The 20,313-nt window shown below is 48.4% G+C and overlaps 6 protein-coding genes and 1 non-coding gene across 7 annotated transcripts; 3 read left to right on the top strand and 4 right to left on the bottom strand.

Moving 5' to 3' along the window:
* Window positions 1–367: 367 nt before the first annotated feature.
* F4813DRAFT_292123 (4-nitrophenylphosphatase) lies at window positions 368–1,822 on the bottom strand. Its single transcript, XM_049240644.1, has 4 exons — window positions 1,655–1,822; window positions 1,573–1,594; window positions 1,452–1,520; window positions 368–1,377 (listed from the first exon to the last, which is right to left on the bottom strand). Exons 1-4 carry the CDS (start codon window positions 1,721–1,723, stop codon window positions 614–616), a joined length of 924 nt encoding a protein of 307 aa, XP_049102324.1. The 5' UTR covers window positions 1,724–1,822; the 3' UTR covers window positions 368–613.
* A 2,018-nt stretch (window positions 1,823–3,840) lies between these two features.
* F4813DRAFT_292070 (nagb/rpia/CoA transferase-like protein) lies at window positions 3,841–5,246 on the top strand. The gene has a single exon (XM_049240643.1). The coding sequence runs from the start codon at window positions 4,209–4,211 to the stop codon at window positions 4,992–4,994; it is 786 nt and encodes a 261-aa protein (XP_049102323.1). The 5' UTR covers window positions 3,841–4,208; the 3' UTR covers window positions 4,995–5,246.
* An 834-nt stretch (window positions 5,247–6,080) lies between these two features.
* F4813DRAFT_t38 lies at window positions 6,081–6,191 on the bottom strand. The gene has a single exon. It is a non-coding gene; the product is annotated as a tRNA-Asn (tRNA).
* A 259-nt stretch (window positions 6,192–6,450) lies between these two features.
* Window positions 6,451–9,333, bottom strand: F4813DRAFT_291890 (MFS general substrate transporter). The gene is made up of 4 exons (XM_049240639.1): window positions 8,603–9,333; window positions 8,142–8,523; window positions 7,276–7,977; window positions 6,451–7,138 (listed from the first exon to the last, which is right to left on the bottom strand). The coding sequence occupies exons 1-4, from the start codon at window positions 8,861–8,863 to the stop codon at window positions 6,762–6,764; spliced, it is 1,722 nt and encodes a 573-aa protein (XP_049102322.1). The 5' UTR covers window positions 8,864–9,333; the 3' UTR covers window positions 6,451–6,761.
* Window positions 9,334–10,608: 1,275 nt separating this feature from the next.
* Window positions 10,609–13,708, top strand: F4813DRAFT_292043 (uncharacterized protein). The gene has a single exon (XM_049240642.1). It carries the CDS (start codon window positions 11,168–11,170, stop codon window positions 13,202–13,204), a length of 2,037 nt encoding a protein of 678 aa, XP_049102321.1. The 5' UTR covers window positions 10,609–11,167; the 3' UTR covers window positions 13,205–13,708.
* Window position 13,709: 1 nt separating this feature from the next.
* Window positions 13,710–15,981, top strand: F4813DRAFT_291911 (uncharacterized protein). The gene has a single exon (XM_049240640.1). The coding sequence runs from the start codon at window positions 14,126–14,128 to the stop codon at window positions 15,692–15,694; it is 1,569 nt and encodes a 522-aa protein (XP_049102320.1). The 5' UTR covers window positions 13,710–14,125; the 3' UTR covers window positions 15,695–15,981.
* Window positions 15,969–19,912, bottom strand: F4813DRAFT_291982 (uncharacterized protein). The gene is made up of 5 exons (XM_049240641.1): window positions 19,038–19,912; window positions 18,360–18,983; window positions 17,734–18,312; window positions 17,586–17,678; window positions 15,969–17,529 (listed from the first exon to the last, which is right to left on the bottom strand). The coding sequence occupies exons 1-5, from the start codon at window positions 19,633–19,635 to the stop codon at window positions 16,259–16,261; spliced, it is 3,165 nt and encodes a 1,054-aa protein (XP_049102319.1). The 5' UTR covers window positions 19,636–19,912; the 3' UTR covers window positions 15,969–16,258.
* Between the last annotated feature and the right edge of the window lie 401 nt (window positions 19,913–20,313).

Here is a 20,313-nt window from a genome sequence, read left to right as displayed (position 1 = left end):
GGTTTTGTGGCTCTTATTAGGCCGTGAAAGCGGTTATATCTCAAGATGTCTAGTTAAGACAACCTAGTTATATTAGTACACACCTAAGGTAATTAGATAGCCAAGGTAGACATATATGGAAGTAAATAAAATTTCAAAATAGAGAGTACGCTTCCATCACGGTATCCTACCATATTCTTAAATACATACTTGCCAACGAATAGTATCCTGTTAAGCTCCATCACGAGTGACGATATGCATCAACTTAGAAGCAGCCCGTCGAATCAATACACATATACTGGCCCCCTCTCCATCGGGGTAGCTGAATAGCTACGCGGGGAAATCGGCATACGGGGCCGTAATTCCCTTAACCAATAGGACATGCGATTTCGGAGAGCTGTTGGAGAACTCGGTTTAGTATACTCGCCGCTGGTCGACAGCATTGTGCCGAAGCTTAGAGCAGATGGAGTGCCATGATTCGAGGATTTCCTGATAGTATCTCCGAAATTTGTAGTTTCTATCTGTCTGTCTGTCTATACTTTATATAGGCTCTATAGCATAATGCTACGCATCAAATCTAAGTCTAAATAAATGCTGGATAGCATGGGACATGAGAGGGATAGAGTGCATCTCGTCATGATGTCGCACCTCGGAGATCGCTCAGCTTATCGGCATAGTAGGCGGGGACGGCCACGGCATTCTCAGCCTCCCAATCCTCCCGCTTGTGAACACCAGTGAGCACATGTAGAGTCCCGCCCAGCTTGCCCTCGACGCCGAATTGGATATCGGTATTCAACCTATCGCCGACCATGCAAGTCCGCGCCCGGTCCAACTGGAACTTCCCTTCGATCGCATCCATCATGGCCTGACTGGGCTTTCCCAAGGTCAAGGGTGTCTGTCCGGTCATGTTGACCAGTGGGATGGATATAGAACCGGCGCCGGGGAAGAAGGTGTCACCCATAGGTAGCAAGTTGTCGAGGTTTGTCGCGATGAACTTGGCACCACGTCGTATATACTGGTAGGCTATAGATAGCTTGAGATAGTTGATGTGGAAATCCAACCCGGCAAGTACAATACCGACATCCGGATCCAACAAAGAGCCGTCAGCCAGCCCCTTGAAGTCCTCGGGTGTAATGTCTCGTCTTAAAGCCGGGTCTGTGCCGCCGATGAAGGGTACACCCTCGGTGCGCAGCTCGGACTCCATGCCGCTCTCGCCGATGATGAAGACCTTGTTCTTAGGTGCGGGTAGTTTTAAGATGCGTGAGATATATACTGCAGCTGAGTAAGACGAGCCGAATATCTCCTCGACATTACTAGGGATACCCAAGCCCGTCAGCTTCTGTTGATAGCCCGGGCGGTCTTTTGTAGAATTATTCGTAACGAATACAATCCGTTTTCCTGCTCCAGTTTAGTTCGTGGTACACATACGTGCAGTGCATGCTTTGTAGTTTTTTAGGTCTAGCATGGCTTACCCCTGGATCTCAGCATCTCCAGCGTCTCGACGATGCCCTCGAAGACATTGTCCCCAGACCATAAGACTCCTGTAAATTTTCAGCCATCTGGTCCTTTCGAAGCTTGGCCATTTATTCTAACCATCGCAATCGAGTAGGAAAACCTGTATAGAAGGTAAGACTTTGTGTTATGAAGGGTGGCAGCTCAGGTTAAAATGACGCACGTCAAACTTATCGAGAAACTCATTAATAGCAGCTGAATCACCCGTCAGGTACTTGGGTGTTTGTGGCATCTTTTCTATCAGAAAGCTTCGGAAAATGTAACGGATTTATATTGTTGGTTATTGTTCAATGGCAGTTGTTGTCGTCGTCGCGATCTATTTATCGTATAAAATAGTTGTAAGAGTCAAGTTTTAAAACAGTTTAACCTAGTTAACTACTTCATATCAAAGCAGCCGCGGCTTTTTGTTCAATCACCGTCCGTTCCCGGCACTAATAACTCATCGCGCCCGGCCCTTGGATTGGATAAAAGGTCAACTTAGTATATGTGTTCCATGTATTCCCCTTATGAAGACTATTATCAATATTTTCATTTTTTACATTTACAAATCAAAATATCGACATGTATCCCTTGAGATCTACTTGCTTGAATTTCCTTTTTTTTTTTTTTTTTTTTTTTTTTGCTGAATAAGGATTGCACTATGTAACCGGCTATGCATTAACCGCAAGGTACGCCCGATAATCCGGATCTGTACACATCATTACCATGCCGATGGCTTCTATCATTCTGCATGATTCGGAATGAGAGCCTAATGTTAATTCTTCGATTATGCCAAGCCAAATTCTCGGGAACTATAAGATTTATACTCATCACAGTTGCCGCACCTTTCCGTCATGTTGTATACTTTATATACGCTAGGGCAGCTAACGTCACAAGTCCTGGAAATAAGATCGAGTGCTGTGTTCACGCTGCATTGGAACCCTACCCGTGTAGAACATGTGCAGACTGTGCCTGGAACTGCCGGTAATGTCGCATGTGTAATCATACCCAAGACCTATTGCTCTATGGTTGCGACGAAAATTTGGTGAATCGTGAGGGTTGCGATTTGACAGAGCTTCCGACCACACCTTCCGACCACACCTACCCTACACCGGCACTGAAGATGACTTGTCAACTTGTTTCTTTGGTGATAGCAAAAGAGTTGGTTGAGTGGTTCTAATCCCCAACCAATTAGTATGCAGTATGTAGTATGTAGTATGTATACCTATACAAACTAAAGGGCTCTATCTCGTTACTACTTTGATTAGGTAGGCTAGGGTTAGATACATACCTAGGTAGGTGGTAAGATGATCGAGCAAGGTGGAAACTTTGTGAGATGAATAATTTAGGTAGGTATGCACGAAACTCGAGGATGCAGTGTATCACGAAAGAATATTTTGTTGATTTGATCAAAGGAAGTGCCGCGTTGTGCGATGCCAGTCTAACCGAAAACGGTGTCAAATTCTAAACCCTCGAAAGTCATCGAAGAATCTATCATCGTGAGCATCATCGACCTGATAACATTTCTATAAGCAAGAGGCGGCGATTGGTTTTGGTTGGCGGGGTCTTTGCAGCAATACAGAATTCGTAAGATGCTAGCTACATGTACCTTAGGTACTTTGAAAGTTGGCCCCGCATTGGATCCATTCTAATGTTGCGCAGAAACCCCCACTTGCCCGCTTGCCCACCCATCTACGGAATAGAGCCCGCTTATCTACAAGGCACCTCCCTGTCCCGCCCCTCTGGTCATCCAAGATCAGTAAGCCTTACGTCAATCGTTAAACAACCCCTCCATTCTTTTTCTTCTTTTTTATCCTTTTGCAAAAAACACCGGACGTTGATACAACAACCTAATCTACAACCTTCCATATACCCATACCCATACCCATACCCATACCCATACCCATACCCATACCCATACCCATCCCTACATGTGAATAGGAATAGACAAGACAGGCAGAGCCTTCGTTGTCTCTCTATTTCTCTCTTGATACCACTATAAACAATCTACACTACCTTCTGATACCAAGTCAGGATTTGATATTTCGCATATCTCAAAGTTTAGTCTTGCAACTTTTTATAATCAGCCAGCCAGCCAGCCAGCCAACCAGCCAACCCAGACCTACAAGCCCAATTACAAAACGGCCGATGGCTCAATGCCAAGGTTCCTAGCGCATTGATTCTTAATAGCGAGTGGACACTGCCAACGCAAGATACATGTGTAACCGTTATCGTTTTCGATATCGTCGACTCCCCGGTTTACCAGTTTACCAGTTTACCAATCTAGCATCGTAGGGACCAAAGAACAAACAATTACTTAAGAATTCACATACACCCAAGATTTCTGATTGTCGCGGTATGATGTTTATCTACCTATCTAGGTATTTTATCGATATTTAACCGTTACCGTTACCGTTACCTTACCTTTACCTTTACCTTTACCTGAGGCTCTTAATATAAGTTTGGGTGGTAATTGTTTCCCTAAAAAAATAAAAAATCACTCGTGAAAGCTACCTCACCTTACATGATCACCTTACCTTACATGACCTACCCCACCATCATCATCATATTCCGCAAATAACTCAGAATTTCTTAAATTAAAGAATTTCGCCTCACCGACTTACACCGACTTGCCACATTCATATCCCATATTCCATATCACATATCACATATTCCACATTCATACCTACCCTCACAGGCATTGCGTATTCAGAGTCGCATACCAATAGTCCACCACCATGCCGGGAAAGCAACCCAATTTGTTCGCTTTTAGCGACGTTGAAGCTCTTGCGCCCGCCCTGCGATCCTACATCATCACATGTCAAAATGCTGGCATCACACGTCATGGCGTCTTCAAAGTCGGCATTTCGGGCGGCTCGCTACCCCAGACCCTCGCTGAGGCCCTTCTTGCGCAACCGAAATCTAAAGAAGACACGATCAAGTTCGACAAGTGGGAAATATTCTTCGCTGACGAGAGAGCTGTACCTCTAGATCATGAAGACAGCAATTATGGTTTGGTTAAGAAGGAGCTGCTGGACAAGATGCCAACCGAGCTGGGCCAACCTACCATACACCCAATCGACACTCAATACCTAGATGACACGCAAGAGCTAGCTGATCAATACGAAAAAATACTTGTCAACTCCTTTGCTAAGGGCGACTCGGTCAAGCTACCCATCTTCGACCTACTACTTCTTGGCTCCGGCCCAGACGGTCATACTTGCAGTCTATTTCCAGGCCACCCTCTTCTCCGTGAGACAGACGCGTGGGTAGCGCCCATCGACGACTCACCTAAGCCGCCGCCTCGACGAATCACATTTACACTACCCGTCGTCACGCACTCCGTCAAGATCGCCTTTGTCGCTACGGGCGCTGCGAAGAAGGAGATCATGAAGGAAATATTCGAGCAAGGAAACGGACTTCCGTGCGCGCTCGTAAACGAAGCAACCGGCGAGCGATGTAGTTGGTTTACGGACACGGCTGCCGTAGAAGGTGTCAGCTTCCCCCGACGTGGATTCCTATAGAGTTCTGCGGAGTGGGATTGAAGGAGATGCGCCACCAGTCATAGCTAATATGATTTGGGACTAGATTACGGCAGGCGAAAAAGAAAAGTTAGGCGATGTCTCTTGAGGTCCGCAAGCGAGTAATTAGTGCTGTCTTCTTCGATTCACGACTTAATCTATGTAGATTGGCGACGAGTGGATGGTTCTTACGAGCATAAGACGTGCGGATTTTATTGCATCATCATACGACGAGGCGTGATGGGACATACATCTCTCGGGAAGGGATCTGATACCAAGCACGGATTAGTTAGAGAAGTGACATATCCCCCTCATCTATCTTAGACCTCTTGCTTAGTCGAGGGGTTTTGGAACACTGATTACACTTTACCACGATTACTTACTTATTTGCTATGGTTACCATGCTATGACTTTGCTTTATGCGAACTTGCGTTGATATGATTTATGCCAGCGCCGCCTGGTTGTTGCGCGTAAGGTTTGTTTTGCTTTCTATTTTCTACGATTGCTCAGGTTAAGTAATTTATAAATATGAGCAGGTGTCTTGAGAATGTGTGTGTTTCATCGACTATTACTGAGGTTAATATACCACTTGAATCTTGATGCTCAAAACTTCTACTCCTCATTACCTGCGTGAATAGGGGATCTATAGCTCGTGATAGGTCCCAAGCAGTTACCTTCACCGCTGGAACGTCAATATCGATGTATAAAAGAGACGGTCTAAGTATCAAGTATGAATTTAGATGGGCTATGCATAATCAGTAAGTGAAACAAGAATTTAGACCTTGAATCCGGTCCAGGGTCCTTACGTATAGCCATCATCGTTGTAGTTAAACCAACGGAGACTACAACTCACTTGTAGAAGAAATAATATCCCTATTTTGTCGCTAGAATCCCAATAGTAGTTGTTATTAAACATTGACTTTATATCCAACCAGCCTCGTGAATACATACATACATGTGGCTTTCGAGATGCATCAGAGGCCTAATAAATAACAGGATACTAGAAACGAGCAAGGACGCAATTCCATATATATATATATACCTTCTATATAAAAAGAGAGGACGCGTAAATATCAAAAAAGAAGGTGTGAGCCCGGATGGGATTTGAACCCATAGCCTTTCCAACCTCGACCTCTCATCCAAGTTCATTTCTCGGAAGCGCGTAATGATGGAATGTGCCAACCGCTACACCACCGGGCTTTCAGTTGAGATTGTTTGATACTTGCGATGCTGTTGCTAGGAGTTATATTGCCGCCTGCTAGGTAGGTACCTAGCAACCTTCCCCAGCTGTTAACAGGTAGACCCGTACAGCTGCACATGCATCCAAAGACGGCATATATACCATAGCAACAGCCAGTTCCTTCGGCCTGTGCCTGACTACTGAATCATTAAGCCCTTTGGATTAATGGTAAAGCTGCCAGTGCAGGTCAGTAAAATCTTAGCATCCGATGTTAGGGTTTTCGTAGGTCCTGGATTTCAAACCCCCTCGAGGGGGTTCGAATCTGGGACCGAGCTTTTTGTATTTTCTTTTTGTATTGTTGTTGTTGCTGTTTAACAGCTTAGCACACACGTAGGTGGAGGCATATAGTTATTTGGTAGGTACATACAATCTCATCTCATCCAGGACTACCCGCCATATAAGATAAATAAGCCTATAGGGGATCTACTATCTAGTCAAACCCCCTTTATTTTATTTTTCTCATCCACGTCCTCACCACCGTCTCCTAAGTTGACAAAAGGGGCCGGAATAAGTACATGGGCACCTACCGCCTACCGCCCCTCGAGCTTCTTCTCCTTAATGAAGATAGACGAGATCAATGCGCCCGTGGCCAAAATAGCAACCGGTATGAAAGCCCACTGCACAGCGACGGCGTAGCAGTCCCGCACGATTTCAGCGATCGCCGGATCCAAGCTCCGGATGTAGTCGAGGCTCTGGCGCACGCCCTCCTCGATCTCGCGCGCCTTGTCACCATCGCCGCCGAGCTCCGCGGCTAACTCCGTGCGTAGGACTTGCTGCAGGACCGCCGTGGTAATACTAACTCCGAGCGTCGTGCCGAGGGACCGGAATAGGTATGAGCACGCAATGGCCACGGCCGAATCGGCGGGATCCGCATTGGCGATTATGGCAATGAGCGAGCTGGTAATTGCTAGGTGGGTATATTAGCATTCTGTCATACTTATTTTCTCATATCTCTTCTGTTATGAGAGGTGTATCTATTTGTCAAGAAACTTTCACAAGATATAAGGGAGAAATAGATGGGATGCATAGAAAGACGAAACATACAAGAACCAGACCCAAGCGCCATGACGCAGAGACCTGCGATAACGCCCACGGTCGACTTCGCCACCGCGCCAGAGAACGACACCGAGGGTACTACGGCGAGTACTATTAAGGCATACCCGATGACCGTAATCCAGTAATACTTGCCCGTCCGGCGCATGAGAATCCCGCCGCCCAGCGAGCCCGTGAGCCCGAAGAACGTGCTGGGTATGAACATGAGACCGGAGGACGTTGCCGAGAGGCCCACGGCAGCCTGGAAGAACAGCGCGATGAAGAACGAGACGCCCATCTGCGAGGCTACACTAAACATGTTGGCCCCATACACCGCTAACAGCGGCGGGTCGAGGATAACATGGCCCGGCGCGAACGGCACCGAGGCAACTTTGACCTCGATGAAGAGGAATAGCGCGATGAGGAGCGGTGTCAGCGCCAGGGGGATAATAGTGATTCGCTGGCTCCAGCCCTCATTACTGCCGTTGTCGAGGCCGAATAGTAACGTGAACACGGCCGAGGCCAGCGTAAAGGCCCCTAGGAAGTCGATACGTAGAACCTTGTGTGTCCAGTGCGCATGGTCCGCCTTGGGCACGTCGAGGACGAAGAATACAGCTAGCCACGCGACTAGCGACAGCGGGAACTGGCCTGCAAACGCCCACCGCCAGCCGATAGTGTCGGCGATCAGCCCGCCGATTGGTGCGCCGGATACCACTGTAACATGGAGAATCAATAATTACTTCTTTCAGAAAAGGTATGTGGCAATTTCAGCTATGTCTCGGACGCAGTACAATCTACTCAGCTCGACGAGAGAATGCTGGCACCCGAGACAGATCTAAAAGGGGGAGGGGAAAAAAGGAATTCTCAGTGTTACATACTGCCCGCAGTGTACACGACGTTAATATATCCCTGAAAGAGGCCCCGGTCCCTAAGGGACACAAGGTCCGTGACGAGGATGGTCACAACGGCGTTCATACCGCCACCCCCGATGCCGGCTATAGCGCGGGCCGTGCACAGCTCGACGATGTCCCGGGACAGCCCACAGCCGAGGCAACCAAGCCCAAAGACGGCGTACCCAAACAGCAGACATTCCTTGCGGCCGAATATGTCAGACAACCGCCCATATAAGGGCTGGAACACCGTCAGCGTCAGGAAGTACGAGGTGGAGATCCAGCTCGTCGAGTTTAGGGCATTGAGGTCGCTGCCCATCTTGCCGTAGGTGGCGATAGTCAAGGTCTGGTCCAGCGCCACCATGAAGATCTGCTGGTATTAGCATTTATAAACTTTGCATAGAAGAAAGGACCTATAACAATAGGTCTGCCCAGAGGCTCCCACTTACACCAATGGCAAGCGCCGGCAGTAACGCCTTCATATTTACTTTCAACTTCGGCGCATCTCCGTTCGGCGCAGCGCCGTTAGGCCGGCCATTTTCCACATCGTTCTCCGGGAAGTCGTCTGCGACCGAGTTGCTCTCACTCGAAAACGTGCCGTTAGACTGACTCTGAGCCGAGACGCTAACGACGGAGACGTCTTTCTTTAGCAGAGGTGTCGTCTCTGCGGCCCCGTCGGCATGACTAGGGGCGACGTTTTCGGAAGACATTGATTTAAAATCTAGATGATTTTACGAACATCTAAGTATACCTATCTAAGATATTAAGAGAGAGAAAAGAGACACCTTTTTTTTTGGCCTAATTAACACCTCGAGCTCACATGTTCTATCCCCCAGGACGGGAGGTAGGGATTACTAACAAAGGCGAGCTTCAGGCGATTAGTAGCGGTCTGCATATCTACTATCACGCAATTGGAGGATTCTGCAGTGATTGATAATCTACCTATCTATCGGCATTCGGACGGCGCTGTCCGGTCCTCACGAGATAACGTTAGCCCGCAATCGCCAAAGACCCGCCGAAACCCCATTTTATAGACCGTGAGCTTTGTATTTGCATAATAGATAACTTCTCTTCTTTCGGTACATAACTCGAGGATTGAATCATGTATCAATGTGTATCAATGTGTATCAATGTGTATCAATGTGTATCAATGGCTGATGTTGTCTTGCATCTGCATTGTGGCACTTGACCTAATTTTAGTTGACGACTTGTTGTCTGCTCATTTCTCCCTTTATCTCCGAAACAGACATTACGATAATAATATACCGGTTTTAGATGCAGCGATCTCTCGAACGGCATGCTAACTGGTTACCAATGAGGAATCCGAGAGCTAACTAATGTACTATGTGCGTTGCCGCGTCGCGTTCGTATAAACTTAATTTCTGCAGATTGAAATCCAGGTCTATGGAATTTGTGCTGCATCATCTCGGATGAATACAGTGTCATACCTCGTTTTAAGACACACGGTATCCAGGGTATCCAGGGTGTCCAGGGGTCTGTCTCTTATCAGGAGACCTCATGTATTTCACTGCTTAAATCAGTGGCATGTGAGCTGGTTAGAAATAAATAACGAAATAAATAAATAAATAAATAACCCTAAATAGCATTGTTAGTTTATCATCAACTCGGATATTTCCATCACGCCGGCTTGATGCTTGATGATTCAGTGGACCCGGAAACTCGATCCCAACTCCCGAAACAGACCAGCACCCATTTTTATCTGTCTACAAGGGAGCGGGAATGCAAAACACAACTACCAATCTCCGGCTCTCCCGAAGTTCCAGAGACGCTTGTACGCGAAGTTCTGATAGGGCCCCTAGGCCCGGGAAAGAATGCTACCTATCCATTTTGTCGAGGCCCTTACTGGCTAATCTCTCCGGACGTGGGACGGGATTAACCATGCTTGAGTCGTCATAGCCCCACTTCGGACGAATTTCGATGCGTTTGCATGCAGCTAACTGTCTATGTATCACATAGTTGCTTGAAGACACAGCCTCAGGTTGCTTCCAATCTATCGTACAGTATCGTGGCTGCAGCGATTTTCGCACACCACATCTTCGACAATGCGTGTCTTGCTAGTCTCATTTTAGTCTAGTAGTGAGATTTGCAAATTAGACATGTTCTCGAAACCTCTAGGCATCAGCGTCGGTACCTGTATGAAATACATAGCAAGGATCTTCAAGCTGTTTTGCATGCTTCCAGTTATCATAAAATCGTCGTTCGAGTCCTGGGTATCCGCAGCTTTCATCTGACTGATTCGAACCCTAAACAGTGTCAATTGTGAATACCAGTCGAAGTGTCAATCAGCTGAGAAAACCGGCGTCAAAAAGAGACATCCACTTAATCCCGTTAATTAAAGTTGACTACTTACCCTCCTCTTTGGGATCTTCCTGTGGCTGAAACGTCCGTTCAAGGGTCCATCTCCACGAGGGGCAAGAGTAACTATGCAGATTTGCTGATCGGCCCTGTTCTGAAGGGAGGCGAGAGGATTCGCATATTATTGCAGTGTGAGCGATACGTAACAGATCGAGCGGGCCTCCCACAAAGAGCCATCCCCCCCCTCTCCCCCCAAGTCTGTAAGGCTAGCTCCGACTCGCCCCTGGCCCATCTCTAAACCTGCTTCCTCCCTTAGCCAGTTTCCGCAGCAGTCTTGCAGGAAAATCTAAAAACAACGTTGGGGTCTCCATCCAAGCAGGGATCCTCTATCTTTTGACTCGTCGAGGTTCTCTCGTGCGGATCCTTCCAGCGTGGTACCTGCATCAAGAGTGCTGTCATTCTGCAAAGCGTAAAGCAGGATCAAGTCAAGGGTACTAACAGAAGGTTAGTGAACCCACCCCATTCAACAGCACATCACTTCTTTCTTCTGCAACCCTGATTGCTCAACCCCCGTCTCTTCTTTCTCGACCTTATCAGACGAACAGTCATATCTCGTCAAGTTGGTATGACAGCATATGTGGTTTCGTCCTCCTTACATCTTCCTATCAAACTCCTAATTCAGCCGATAATACGTAGTAATGGAACGCCCTACCCTTCAGGCCCCCAAGTCGGGTCGTTCACGTTTTTCAAAAGCGTTACCTGCCCCTCCGCCTGAGTTGGAGAACGAGAGGCCACGAATAGTTCCTCAAGAACCGTTACCTTCGGTTTTCTCGCCATTTCCACCCAGGAAGGATAGTGTTAGTGCCAGGAGCATTAGTAGTCCAAAGTCAAGCTTCAACTCAGTTCTTCCTGCGTTACCTCCAGAGAATATCATGGAGGCCTCAAAGTTACAAACGCAGACGAGGGCGATCCCAAGGAAGCCGGTAGGACTACCAGCAAATCCCGCCCCGGCCCCGGCCCCGGCCCCAGCTGCGGATATCCAGACAAAGAAGATGAGACGGGTTTCTTCTATATCTAGTCTGCTGTCGGCATATTCGAACACATCGTCGGATTCTGTTCAGAGGTCGTCGCAAGGCAGTGTGTTCACAAAGGACAGCGAGCCATCCAATTCACCAGGGCGAGAAGGAACAAACGATGCCCAGTCATCATTAACAAAGACTCTGACGGCTCTTCCAAGTAACCCTTATGGAGATGAGATGATGCCTGATGTACCGCCGCCGCTGCCATTGAAAGACCCGTTCCGTCCGAGTACGCCGTCTCATACCCGGCCCGTAGACTCGTCCCCGGCATTCCCCGTGTCCCGGTCTGGTGTATATGAAGGAGGTCCGTCGGTGTCAGTGTCACCATCTGACCTTGTAGGTGACTCACCTCAGCGACGGGAGATATGGCGGCGACGTGCATCATCGAAATCTGATCATGGCCTTCTCGTCCCAGAGCTCAAATTAGCTGGTTCCCATGGATCTACCGCATCCACTGCACAACCAGTCAGCCTAGACCCTCTCCCGCCCCCACCGCCCACACAAAACAACACCACTTCTCCATTACCTCCTAGAGGTGCCTCACTCCCTGGAAGAAATATCCGACCAGGAAAACCAATAGAACCGCAACAAGACGACAAGATGCGCAAACTTTCGGCAAAGCTAAAAGAGCTTACTGGCCGAGGCGAGGCTGCGAAAGGCTCCGTGAAAGTTAAAGATGAGCCGGTCGAGAAGGCTGAGCATATTAAGAAACCGGAGCCTACGGTGCAGTATGGGGATAAGACTAGCATAAATCCTACATCCCCTGTAAAAGATCAGATTCTCGCCGAGGAATCTGTGATACCAAAGATTTCAGTCGAGACCGTAGTTTACGCGCCGATTCGTCCCGGACCATCGTCGGAGACCCCCTCAAAAGAGTCCGCAGAAAAGTCAATTCCGCGCCGCGCTGTCGGAACTCCTTCGCCTCCTAATCAACCGGAAGTCCATAGGAAGGGGAGCTCATCCAATCTGAGACAACCGAGTCTTGGGCTTCCACGACATCCACGACCATCTCAAAGCAACCCTTCCCTTCGTTCTCCCTCAGCTTTTCAAAATGCTCAAGAGCCAATGAGATACAGAGCTTCACCGCAATCAAGCCCGTCCGCTGCGATGCCTTTGATGCTGCCATCTGACTCAGTCGAACCCATGAAGAAGCCTGAGCTCTTTAATGTCGTAACGGCATTAAACGAACCCACGTTGTCGCCGGACTCGAGTGCTCGCAAACCGATGCGCAAGATCTCAAGAGATGTTGATTCGAGCGCACTTAGTGATATTGGCGAGTCGGTTGAACATATGACTGCAGAGCAGATAGCCCAAGTCAACGAGGCCCTCTCTCGTTTCCCTAGGAACTATAGTCTAGCCGCTCCTTCAACCGATACCGTCTGGCGAGCCGCTCCTATATCTTCGCGACATTACAACTGTTATGTTCGCCATGATAAATGGGTACCAGTTAAGAACTTGAACTACCCATTAGCTTGTCAAACATGTAGTGTTGAAGACGCAGGCTCGCGTAAGACCTGCTCATGGTGCAATCTGCGCATTTGCTTCGGGTGTCATGAACGACTCATGGGTATTTATAAATCGGACCTTAAGTTACTGATGGACAACATGGAAGTTGACCAGCGCCGCGAGAAGGGGAAGCAAGCAGCGAGTACTTAATCTCCTGTCGATATGACTGACGTACTCACCAACCAACCACATACTTTTCTTCATTTTATTCGAACACCTTTCTTCAAATACTCTTCTTTAGACCTGGGGTCATTATTATTTTTCTTCCGTCGATTCTCAGGATATGCATAGTACGGAAACCGGCCCTGATGCTTGCGGAGCATCAATACGAAAGGAATGATTTTATTCGGTGTACGCAATGGCACATAGATGACGACGGAAAGGGAGGAATTGCATCAGGAAATAGGCGTTTATAGTACGATGATACCTCTCGTGTACTGGTATATAATATCTACGACAAGAGCTTGGACAGGGTAAGGCAAAAGGGAAAGGGTATAATGGAATCCAGGCTAGAAGCCGCACGATGATACCAATTGCAATTAAGCTTATGTAGATGCAGATGCAGATGCAGATGAGATGAATACAAGTGAACCAGTTATATTTTTCTTATTTTTTGACTTTCTCAGTCTTAGTCTCCCGGTGATACATTAACCTAGGTTAGGTAGTTTCCTTACTTGAGCTATAACTCCTTCCTTTGATGACAGCTTTTGAAACGCTTGAGTAACATAGCAGGTGCATAGTTATCATATAAGGAAGGGGAGATAGAGTGGATTACGGCATTTGACTTTATGTAATAATATGTATAATATGACAGGCGCAATCAGTTGTGGAGGAACCAACGGCGGATAGCCTTTCAGCCTTTTCAGCCTTTTCAGCCCTTTAAACTTAGCGGGGTTGACAGCAGGGGGAATCGACTGAATCAACTGTGGGGTCCGCTATATCATCCACTGTAATTCTCGGTAACTTTACCCTGTTAGTCGCGTGCACGGGTCAATAGCACAAAGACCCCTGATTCTTACCAACATTCCAAACTATTCCCATAAAAGAGACTTTGTCTTAAGAACCACCACCATGTCGTCGTCAACTAGCTTAAGCCGCACACGCTCGCTTCAAAAACCTACTTCCGGAAGCAATGCATCATCACGGGGAAATGTACCCTCGGCGCGTAACGAGGCTAGGAACACGTCGCCTAGCAGACTACCGGTGAAACCCACCATGACGACTCGATCCATGGCATCGAATACAACAACCTCCTCCTCTACTATCACTGCGCGAAGAACAGCAAGCTCTACTATTACGGGGAGACCTCCTTCAGGCACTTATAGCAAGGTTCCGTCCGCACGCTCAGATAATGCTGGAAATCCTGCAGCGAAAGCTCCCAGGCCTCTAGGCAGAGCATCGTCTACGCGTCAAGTTTCATCCTCGGCAACGACAACAGCAGGATCAATCCCCTCAACCCGCTCCGCAAGTTCAACCGTCAACCGACCGAGATCATCCGGCGGTCCGCCTCCAACAGCTTCTAACCGACCTATCGGACACTCGCGATCCAAATCCACAGTCACGAGCCTCACGGCCGCAACAACCCTCCGCCCTGCCGCTCAATCCCGGATATCTCAAACATCATCTACATCGTCGGGCCGCACGAGCCCTGCCCCAAGCGCAGTCACAACAGCGAGCTCGAAAGCCCCGGCGCGGCAAACACGCTCCCAGACGCACACGCGCACGAAATCGCAATCTCAACCCTCCACCACCTCTACCTCACAGCAGCCCACCAGCCGTCCGGCGTTCAACACACACCAACAGCACTACAGCCCAGCCAAGTCTCTCGCGCCGAAACCTCTAACATCCACCTTCCTCGCACCCCCCTCGCCCTCCAAGCTCCCCGCCAACGTCGCCATCTCCGCCGAGACCAGCCGTCTGCAGACGGAACTACTCCAGCTCTCGCTTCTTCACCGCGACGCCGCCGTTGTAGACTCCGAGTGGCGGGATAGCGCGCGCCAGAAGCTCGGGGCGCGATTCGCGCGGCTAAACGCCGACCACGACGCCCTCATCAAGCTCGAGAGACACGGGGTCGAGGCCCGGAATATCGCAGCGCTTGTGCGGTGGGGCAAAAGCAATCGATCGGGGCTCGGGCTAGAAGAGAAAGTCCAAATCCTCGACGAAGCCCTCAACGGCGTCTGGCAGCTCGGCGAGCCCGGCGGGCGCTACCAGCGCGTCGTAGCCGACTTCGAAGTCTGGGCCGAGCGCATGGCCTCCATCATCGCAGCCCAGCGCTCCGGAGACGTCGAAGGTCTAATCGCCGGCGACGAGGTACAGTTCCTAGGCGACTTAGACCGGACCTGGGCGCGCGACTGCGAGAGCCTATTGCGGAAGCTCGAGGGGTGGCGGACTGCTCTACGGGATCTCGGCGACGTCGATGATGACTCTATAGCCGACTCTGGGCTAGCGCGGATGGTGCGCGGCGGCCGCTCGCTCGTCGACGATATGCTGGCCGAACTGGTGGTCATGAGGCAGATCGAGCGGGACGCGGCGAGGGCGGAGAACGAGTGGATCACGCGGATGAACAAGGCGATCGAGGACGAAGACGACGATACCCCCGCCGCGCGGGCGTACGTGCCGCTGTGGAAGCTGGCGGCATGAGGGTATTTGTCTGGTTGTTTGTTTGTTTGTTTGTTTGTTGGCTTGCTGAGAGTTGTGTTATTAGATTCAGACTGTACAATATTAAGTTATACGATGGTTACGAATAATGATAATTATAAGGTTAAATGATAACATGTAACCTAGTGGGTGGTATACTTACATAGGTTGTTTCGCTTATGCGCTTCGTGTTCCTAGAAAACCTACCTAACCTACGAAACTTCTAAATGGAGGCCCGTTAGCGGCCAGTCTATGTGGACATGCAAGGTGATGAGATACGCTATTACATGGAGAACATGCATTCAAAAACTTTATTAGGTCAATTCATGTGTGATTAAACGACGAGTAGTGGCATATAAGTCCGTTAAGGAGAAACCAAGCACGATACCATTGGTCTAATACTAAAAATTGTAACCCTACTACGACCCCGACTTATCTCAAACGGTATAGTATTTCTGCCCAAAGGAAGCCGTAAGGTAGACATGTAACGGTATACAGATAAAACGCCAGCCAATAATCCAACACTCCCGACTTAAACCCCTTACAGCTACCCACACAAAAGACCGTTCAACGATAATTCAACTCCGGATTCGCCCTGAAGTTGCAGCGGCACCTGCACTCCGGAACCGGACACTCGACATGTCTCGCGAACCACTGGCGTGCGTGGTCGAGGTGTAGGACATGTTCGCACTTGAGGCAGAAAGTTGGAAAGCGGGCAGCGACACGGACCTGGGGGTCAGGCGAGGCCTCCGGCTTGTCGGATCGCGGGACACCCACGACCTCGAGGCACACGACGCAGCGCGGGAGATGGCGTCCGCAGTTCGGGCAACTGACGCCCGCGTTGATGTTGGCTGCCGTCAGTGGGTTTGTTGATCCCTTACCAGCAACTAGTGACTGGGGATTTGCCCCCGTCTTAGAAAGTTCGTATTCAGCGTCGCAATACACACAGCGCAGTGCGATCTGTCGGGACGGCGGCATGATAGTAGGAACGCCGCCTCGCTTGCTCTTCTTGGTGCTTTCCACCTCGAACTTAGTCCGCTGCATAAAAGCCTTGTGCCGCTGAAGATAGGCTCTGTATGCATTCCGCCACACACGGCATCGATAATCGTTGATGTAACGCGGTGAGCAGATTGACAAGACCAGAGTGGCAGTCTGGACGTCATTAAATTTCTCAATGTACTTTGCAAATATGTCGACAAGCTTATCAGTTATGCCAGTAAGTACAATGCCTTCGATGTCACCCGTATCGATCGCCTTCTTAAGCTCCTTGTCGAGCCATTGCGTAAGTTTTTCGTCGTCGAAATACCGAAGCGCCACGAATGTACGCTCGCGGAGAGGTAGGGATTCTTGGTTTGCGATAATCTCCCAATTACTTGTTGCGATAAGGGATGATATTGCGCGAAGGTAGGGATCGGTTTTAGAAGCAACTGCGTCGTCGAAGTCTAGCTGTTCTTCGCCGGGGCTCCTGTCCCCTTGGCTTTTGAGTTGTAGGGCCAAGGAGACGAACAAAAGCTCAGGGTGCTCTGTACTAGCACCCTTGAGAATCCCCACCGCTTTGTCGTAATCACCTTCGAAGAGGGCATGAGCGGTTGCCATCGTATACCACGATGAATTTCGCTCAGAGGGCAGCATCTTCGCATAGTCACTAAAGTATGCATCGGGTGACCTGCCCCATCCACAAATCCACGTAGCAACTTGGCGATGTAGTGGCTTCTTTGATTCAACGCCAGTGTATGCTGGCTGTTTTAACTTCCTATTTATTTCTTGTAGACAACGCTCCCATGCTGCTGCATCTGGGGTCCTAGTACCGTCCAAAAGTCTGACTGAAGAATTAGACCCTACGCAGCCATCAATTAGTATTTTCAAAAGAAAGCTAGCTATGTAGGTAACTAACCTAAGTCACGCGTCCATATGTTAGCAACACCCATATAACTCAGGTCGATGCCCTGCGATATCATTCCCATATCAGAGGCAGCATCATCAGCCCCTACTAGATTATCAGTTTTTAAACAGAATAAGACAATAAAGCGCAAAGCACATACCGACAACCCAATCCCATAGTTCCCTTAGCCAAGGATCATCGGCAGCTATGTCCCTATTCGCAACATAGTCGAATAAGTATTTCTCCTTGGAACGAAGAAGCATCACGTGATCGAGGACGAGTTGTGCTTCTTTAGGGAACCCCTTTGAATCTAGTGTTGATGTGAGTAGCTTCTCATGTAGCTGTCTATTTGATGGCAAGACATTTCCCTGTAAAGATAAATCCGATAAAGACCGGTCCAAATCTTTCGTTACTGATTGCTGTCGCTCCTTATCAGCAAGTTGCTTTGCGGTTTCGAGGATTGCCCTAGAGTATTGCCTCAAACCACGCAACTTATCTGCTGTTGTTGAAGCACTGGTGAATAACTCTGGTAGTGGCTCAGTGCTTGCCTCCAGGTCGCATATAGGGTCAGCCATGGGTGAAGGAGATAATAATGTTTTCTGTATTATAACATTAGTGGATTCCTTACGGCTTCCAAATAAAGGTTGATCCTTAAAAGCCTGGTCTATATTGAGTGGACCCATCATTTCGGGATACTGTGTTGCTTCAAATTGCATCAGAGAGTGATAGCTGCCGCCCCCTTATGTTGAATTAGCAATGATCATCTATCGGTCAATATAGCGTTACCTTCTAGCCCACGGTGGGGTGGTTTCCAGGGTATCATCTTATATAAATGTTCTGATGAATATGATGGTTTTTCAAGGATGTCAAATGTTCCATTGGCGCGTAGAACTATTGCTCGTGGTGTTAAAACAGGAGAGTCGAGCGTCACCCAGTCAAACGATACAATCCTGTCGTCTTTTCGTTCCTTTGAATAGCTCATGTCGAGATCATACGATTTTCTGACTTCTAGAATCTCGGGGCTGTCCTTAGGATGCATCTCGAAAGGAATGAATTCCTTCTTAGCGTCCAGGACTTTGAGTTGACCAGTTCTAGAGAGCACTGCTATCAAGCCAGAACGATCCCTACAGAAACGTAACGACCTTATCAATGAACCCCTATCTTGGAAATTGGCTTCTTTGACATCAATTGCTTTATCAATATTGAGTGCCGCTCCCCACGTCAATTCATCTGTATCAACAGCATCGAGGTAAAAGCGCGAGGAAGACGGTCTTGAGGTGGCCCGACGATCCCAAATCACCAGCCCTGGTTTATCTAGAGAAGACGAAGCAAAATAATTCTGATCAGCATAATCGATTGCTAAGTTGTTATTGCATTTTGTCTGATAGTTGATCACTGCACCTTGAGGATCTTGGGAGCAATTAGTAAGTTTTATAAAAGGATATCATCGGGGACAAGGTCTACCTCGGAGATCGTAAATGCGGATACCCTGATTTTTAATCCCGGCAACGAGAACCTGGGGACTGTCTTCGAAGAACTTGGTGCTTGATATAGAAATACTAGCTTCAAGCCCGATCACCGGATTCATCGAACCTTCGAGTGAGGCCCATGTAGCGCTGGGTTCCAGCGTCGTAAGTCGACTTACGTCGAATATCTTAAGGCACTGGTCATTTCGAACGCGTTCTAACCCAACAGCAAGCAAGGACCCTGTATTAAAAGCCACCGCCTGACAGGTACGAGTGATCCTTATAGGCAGCTCTAGATGAGAGCTGGCATCGCCGTGGAGATTTATGATATCCACGGTGCCACTTGCAGTTCCGATGGCAACGAACCCAGGATGAGCAGGTGACCAATCGTAGGTGGTCAGCGGAGGGATCTCATCATACTTCGATGACTTTTCGAAGTCAAACCACCCAGGCTGCGCAAGACCTGTTGGTTCATATAGCTGCACGACTCGATGTTGCAAGTTAACATGGAGAAAGGTATCGTAGGCCGGGTTAGGAGACCATTTGATTAGGCCTGGCTCTGGTCTATCCATCTTTGAAGTTGCGTATTGAGACATTTCTCCAGAGATGTGTGGGGGGTATTCTCAGATATAAAATTGTCATTGCCTGGGCTGGTTTCTTACAAAAGATCAAGAGAAGTGTTGACTATGTGAATTGAACGAAACTGATAAGAGCCATCTTTTTGTAGACTCTGCATGTCTCGTATTATGGGATATAGAAAGCTCTCCGTACTTGTTCTATGTCGAAAGACGCTTAAAAGAAAGTTTACTGCAATTGACTCTAGGCTGTCAACTAATAACATAGCACCTTGACATTGTTGTAGATTGAATCAACTTAAGAGCTTCCGCGCCAAGCTGCTAAGTTAGCCTCCTATCGATAAAACTTAAGCTCAAACCCCGCCAGCGCTGCAGGTGATCCATTGACCAATCAAGAACTTCCATCCATTCATATACGTGGCTGGTCATACATGTGGCTGGTCATACATGTGGCTGACAAGGCTTACTTCCGTCCGTAGTTGCAACTATGAAGTTTATGGAGTTGTAACATGGAAGATATCAAGCAAAACCGAGGTAAGAGGTGGTGATATTATGTCTACTTAAGTATTGATATTAGTTCAACCATGCAATACTCATATATTACATATAGCTTTGCCTTGACGGGAAATGATCACTCGATCCCACAGCACCCTTGTAGTCGTTAGCCTAGGTAGTCCGAGTCTCGCTCGGTTTCCGACG

Source organism: Daldinia decipiens (genome assembly GCF_022478715.1).
Source record: "Daldinia decipiens strain CBS 113046 unplaced genomic scaffold F4813scaffold_6, whole genome shotgun sequence".
NCBI classification, from domain to species: Eukaryota; Fungi; Ascomycota; class Sordariomycetes; order Xylariales; family Hypoxylaceae; genus Daldinia; species Daldinia decipiens.
The sequence above is the reverse complement of the archived record's forward strand: the minus strand, read 5'-3'. Positions and strand labels throughout refer to the sequence as shown.

Excerpts from the sequence above, each read along its gene's own strand:
- F4813DRAFT_292123 (XM_049240644.1), bottom strand. The coding sequence starts at position 1,723 with ATGCCACAAACACCCAAGTACCTGACGGGTGATTCAGCTGCTATTAAT. Across the intron at positions 1,595-1,654 it reads AGTTTCTCGATAAGTTTGAC|GTTTTCCTACTCGATTGCGA; the intron begins GTGCGTCATTTT and ends CCTTCTATACAG. Across the intron at positions 1,378-1,451 it reads GGAGATGCTGAGATCCAGGG|GAAAACGGATTGTATTCGTT; the intron begins GTAAGCCATGCT and ends AAACTGGAGCAG.
- F4813DRAFT_292070 (XM_049240643.1), top strand. The coding sequence starts at position 4,209 with ATGCCGGGAAAGCAACCCAATTTGTTCGCTTTTAGCGACGTTGAAGCT.
- F4813DRAFT_291890 (XM_049240639.1), bottom strand. The coding sequence starts at position 8,863 with ATGTCTTCCGAAAACGTCGCCCCTAGTCATGCCGACGGGGCCGCAGAG. Across the intron at positions 7,978-8,141 it reads CGTCGTGTACACTGCGGGCA|TGGTATCCGGCGCACCAATC; the intron begins GTATGTAACACT and ends TCCATGTTACAG. Across the intron at positions 7,139-7,275 it reads GGCGCTTGGGTCTGGTTCTT|CAATTACCAGCTCGCTCATT; the intron begins GTATGTTTCGTC and ends ATACCCACCTAG.
- F4813DRAFT_292043 (XM_049240642.1), top strand. The coding sequence starts at position 11,168 with ATGGAACGCCCTACCCTTCAGGCCCCCAAGTCGGGTCGTTCACGTTTT.
- F4813DRAFT_291911 (XM_049240640.1), top strand. The coding sequence starts at position 14,126 with ATGTCGTCGTCAACTAGCTTAAGCCGCACACGCTCGCTTCAAAAACCT.
- F4813DRAFT_291982 (XM_049240641.1), bottom strand. The coding sequence starts at position 19,635 with ATGTCTCAATACGCAACTTCAAAGATGGATAGACCAGAGCCAGGCCTA. Across the intron at positions 18,984-19,037 it reads CCGCATTTACGATCTCCGAG|ATCCTCAAGGTGCAGTGATC; the intron begins GTAGACCTTGTC and ends ATTGCTCCCAAG. Across the intron at positions 17,530-17,585 it reads CATATGGACGCGTGACTTAG|GGTCTAATTCTTCAGTCAGA; the intron begins GTTAGTTACCTA and ends ATGGCTGCGTAG.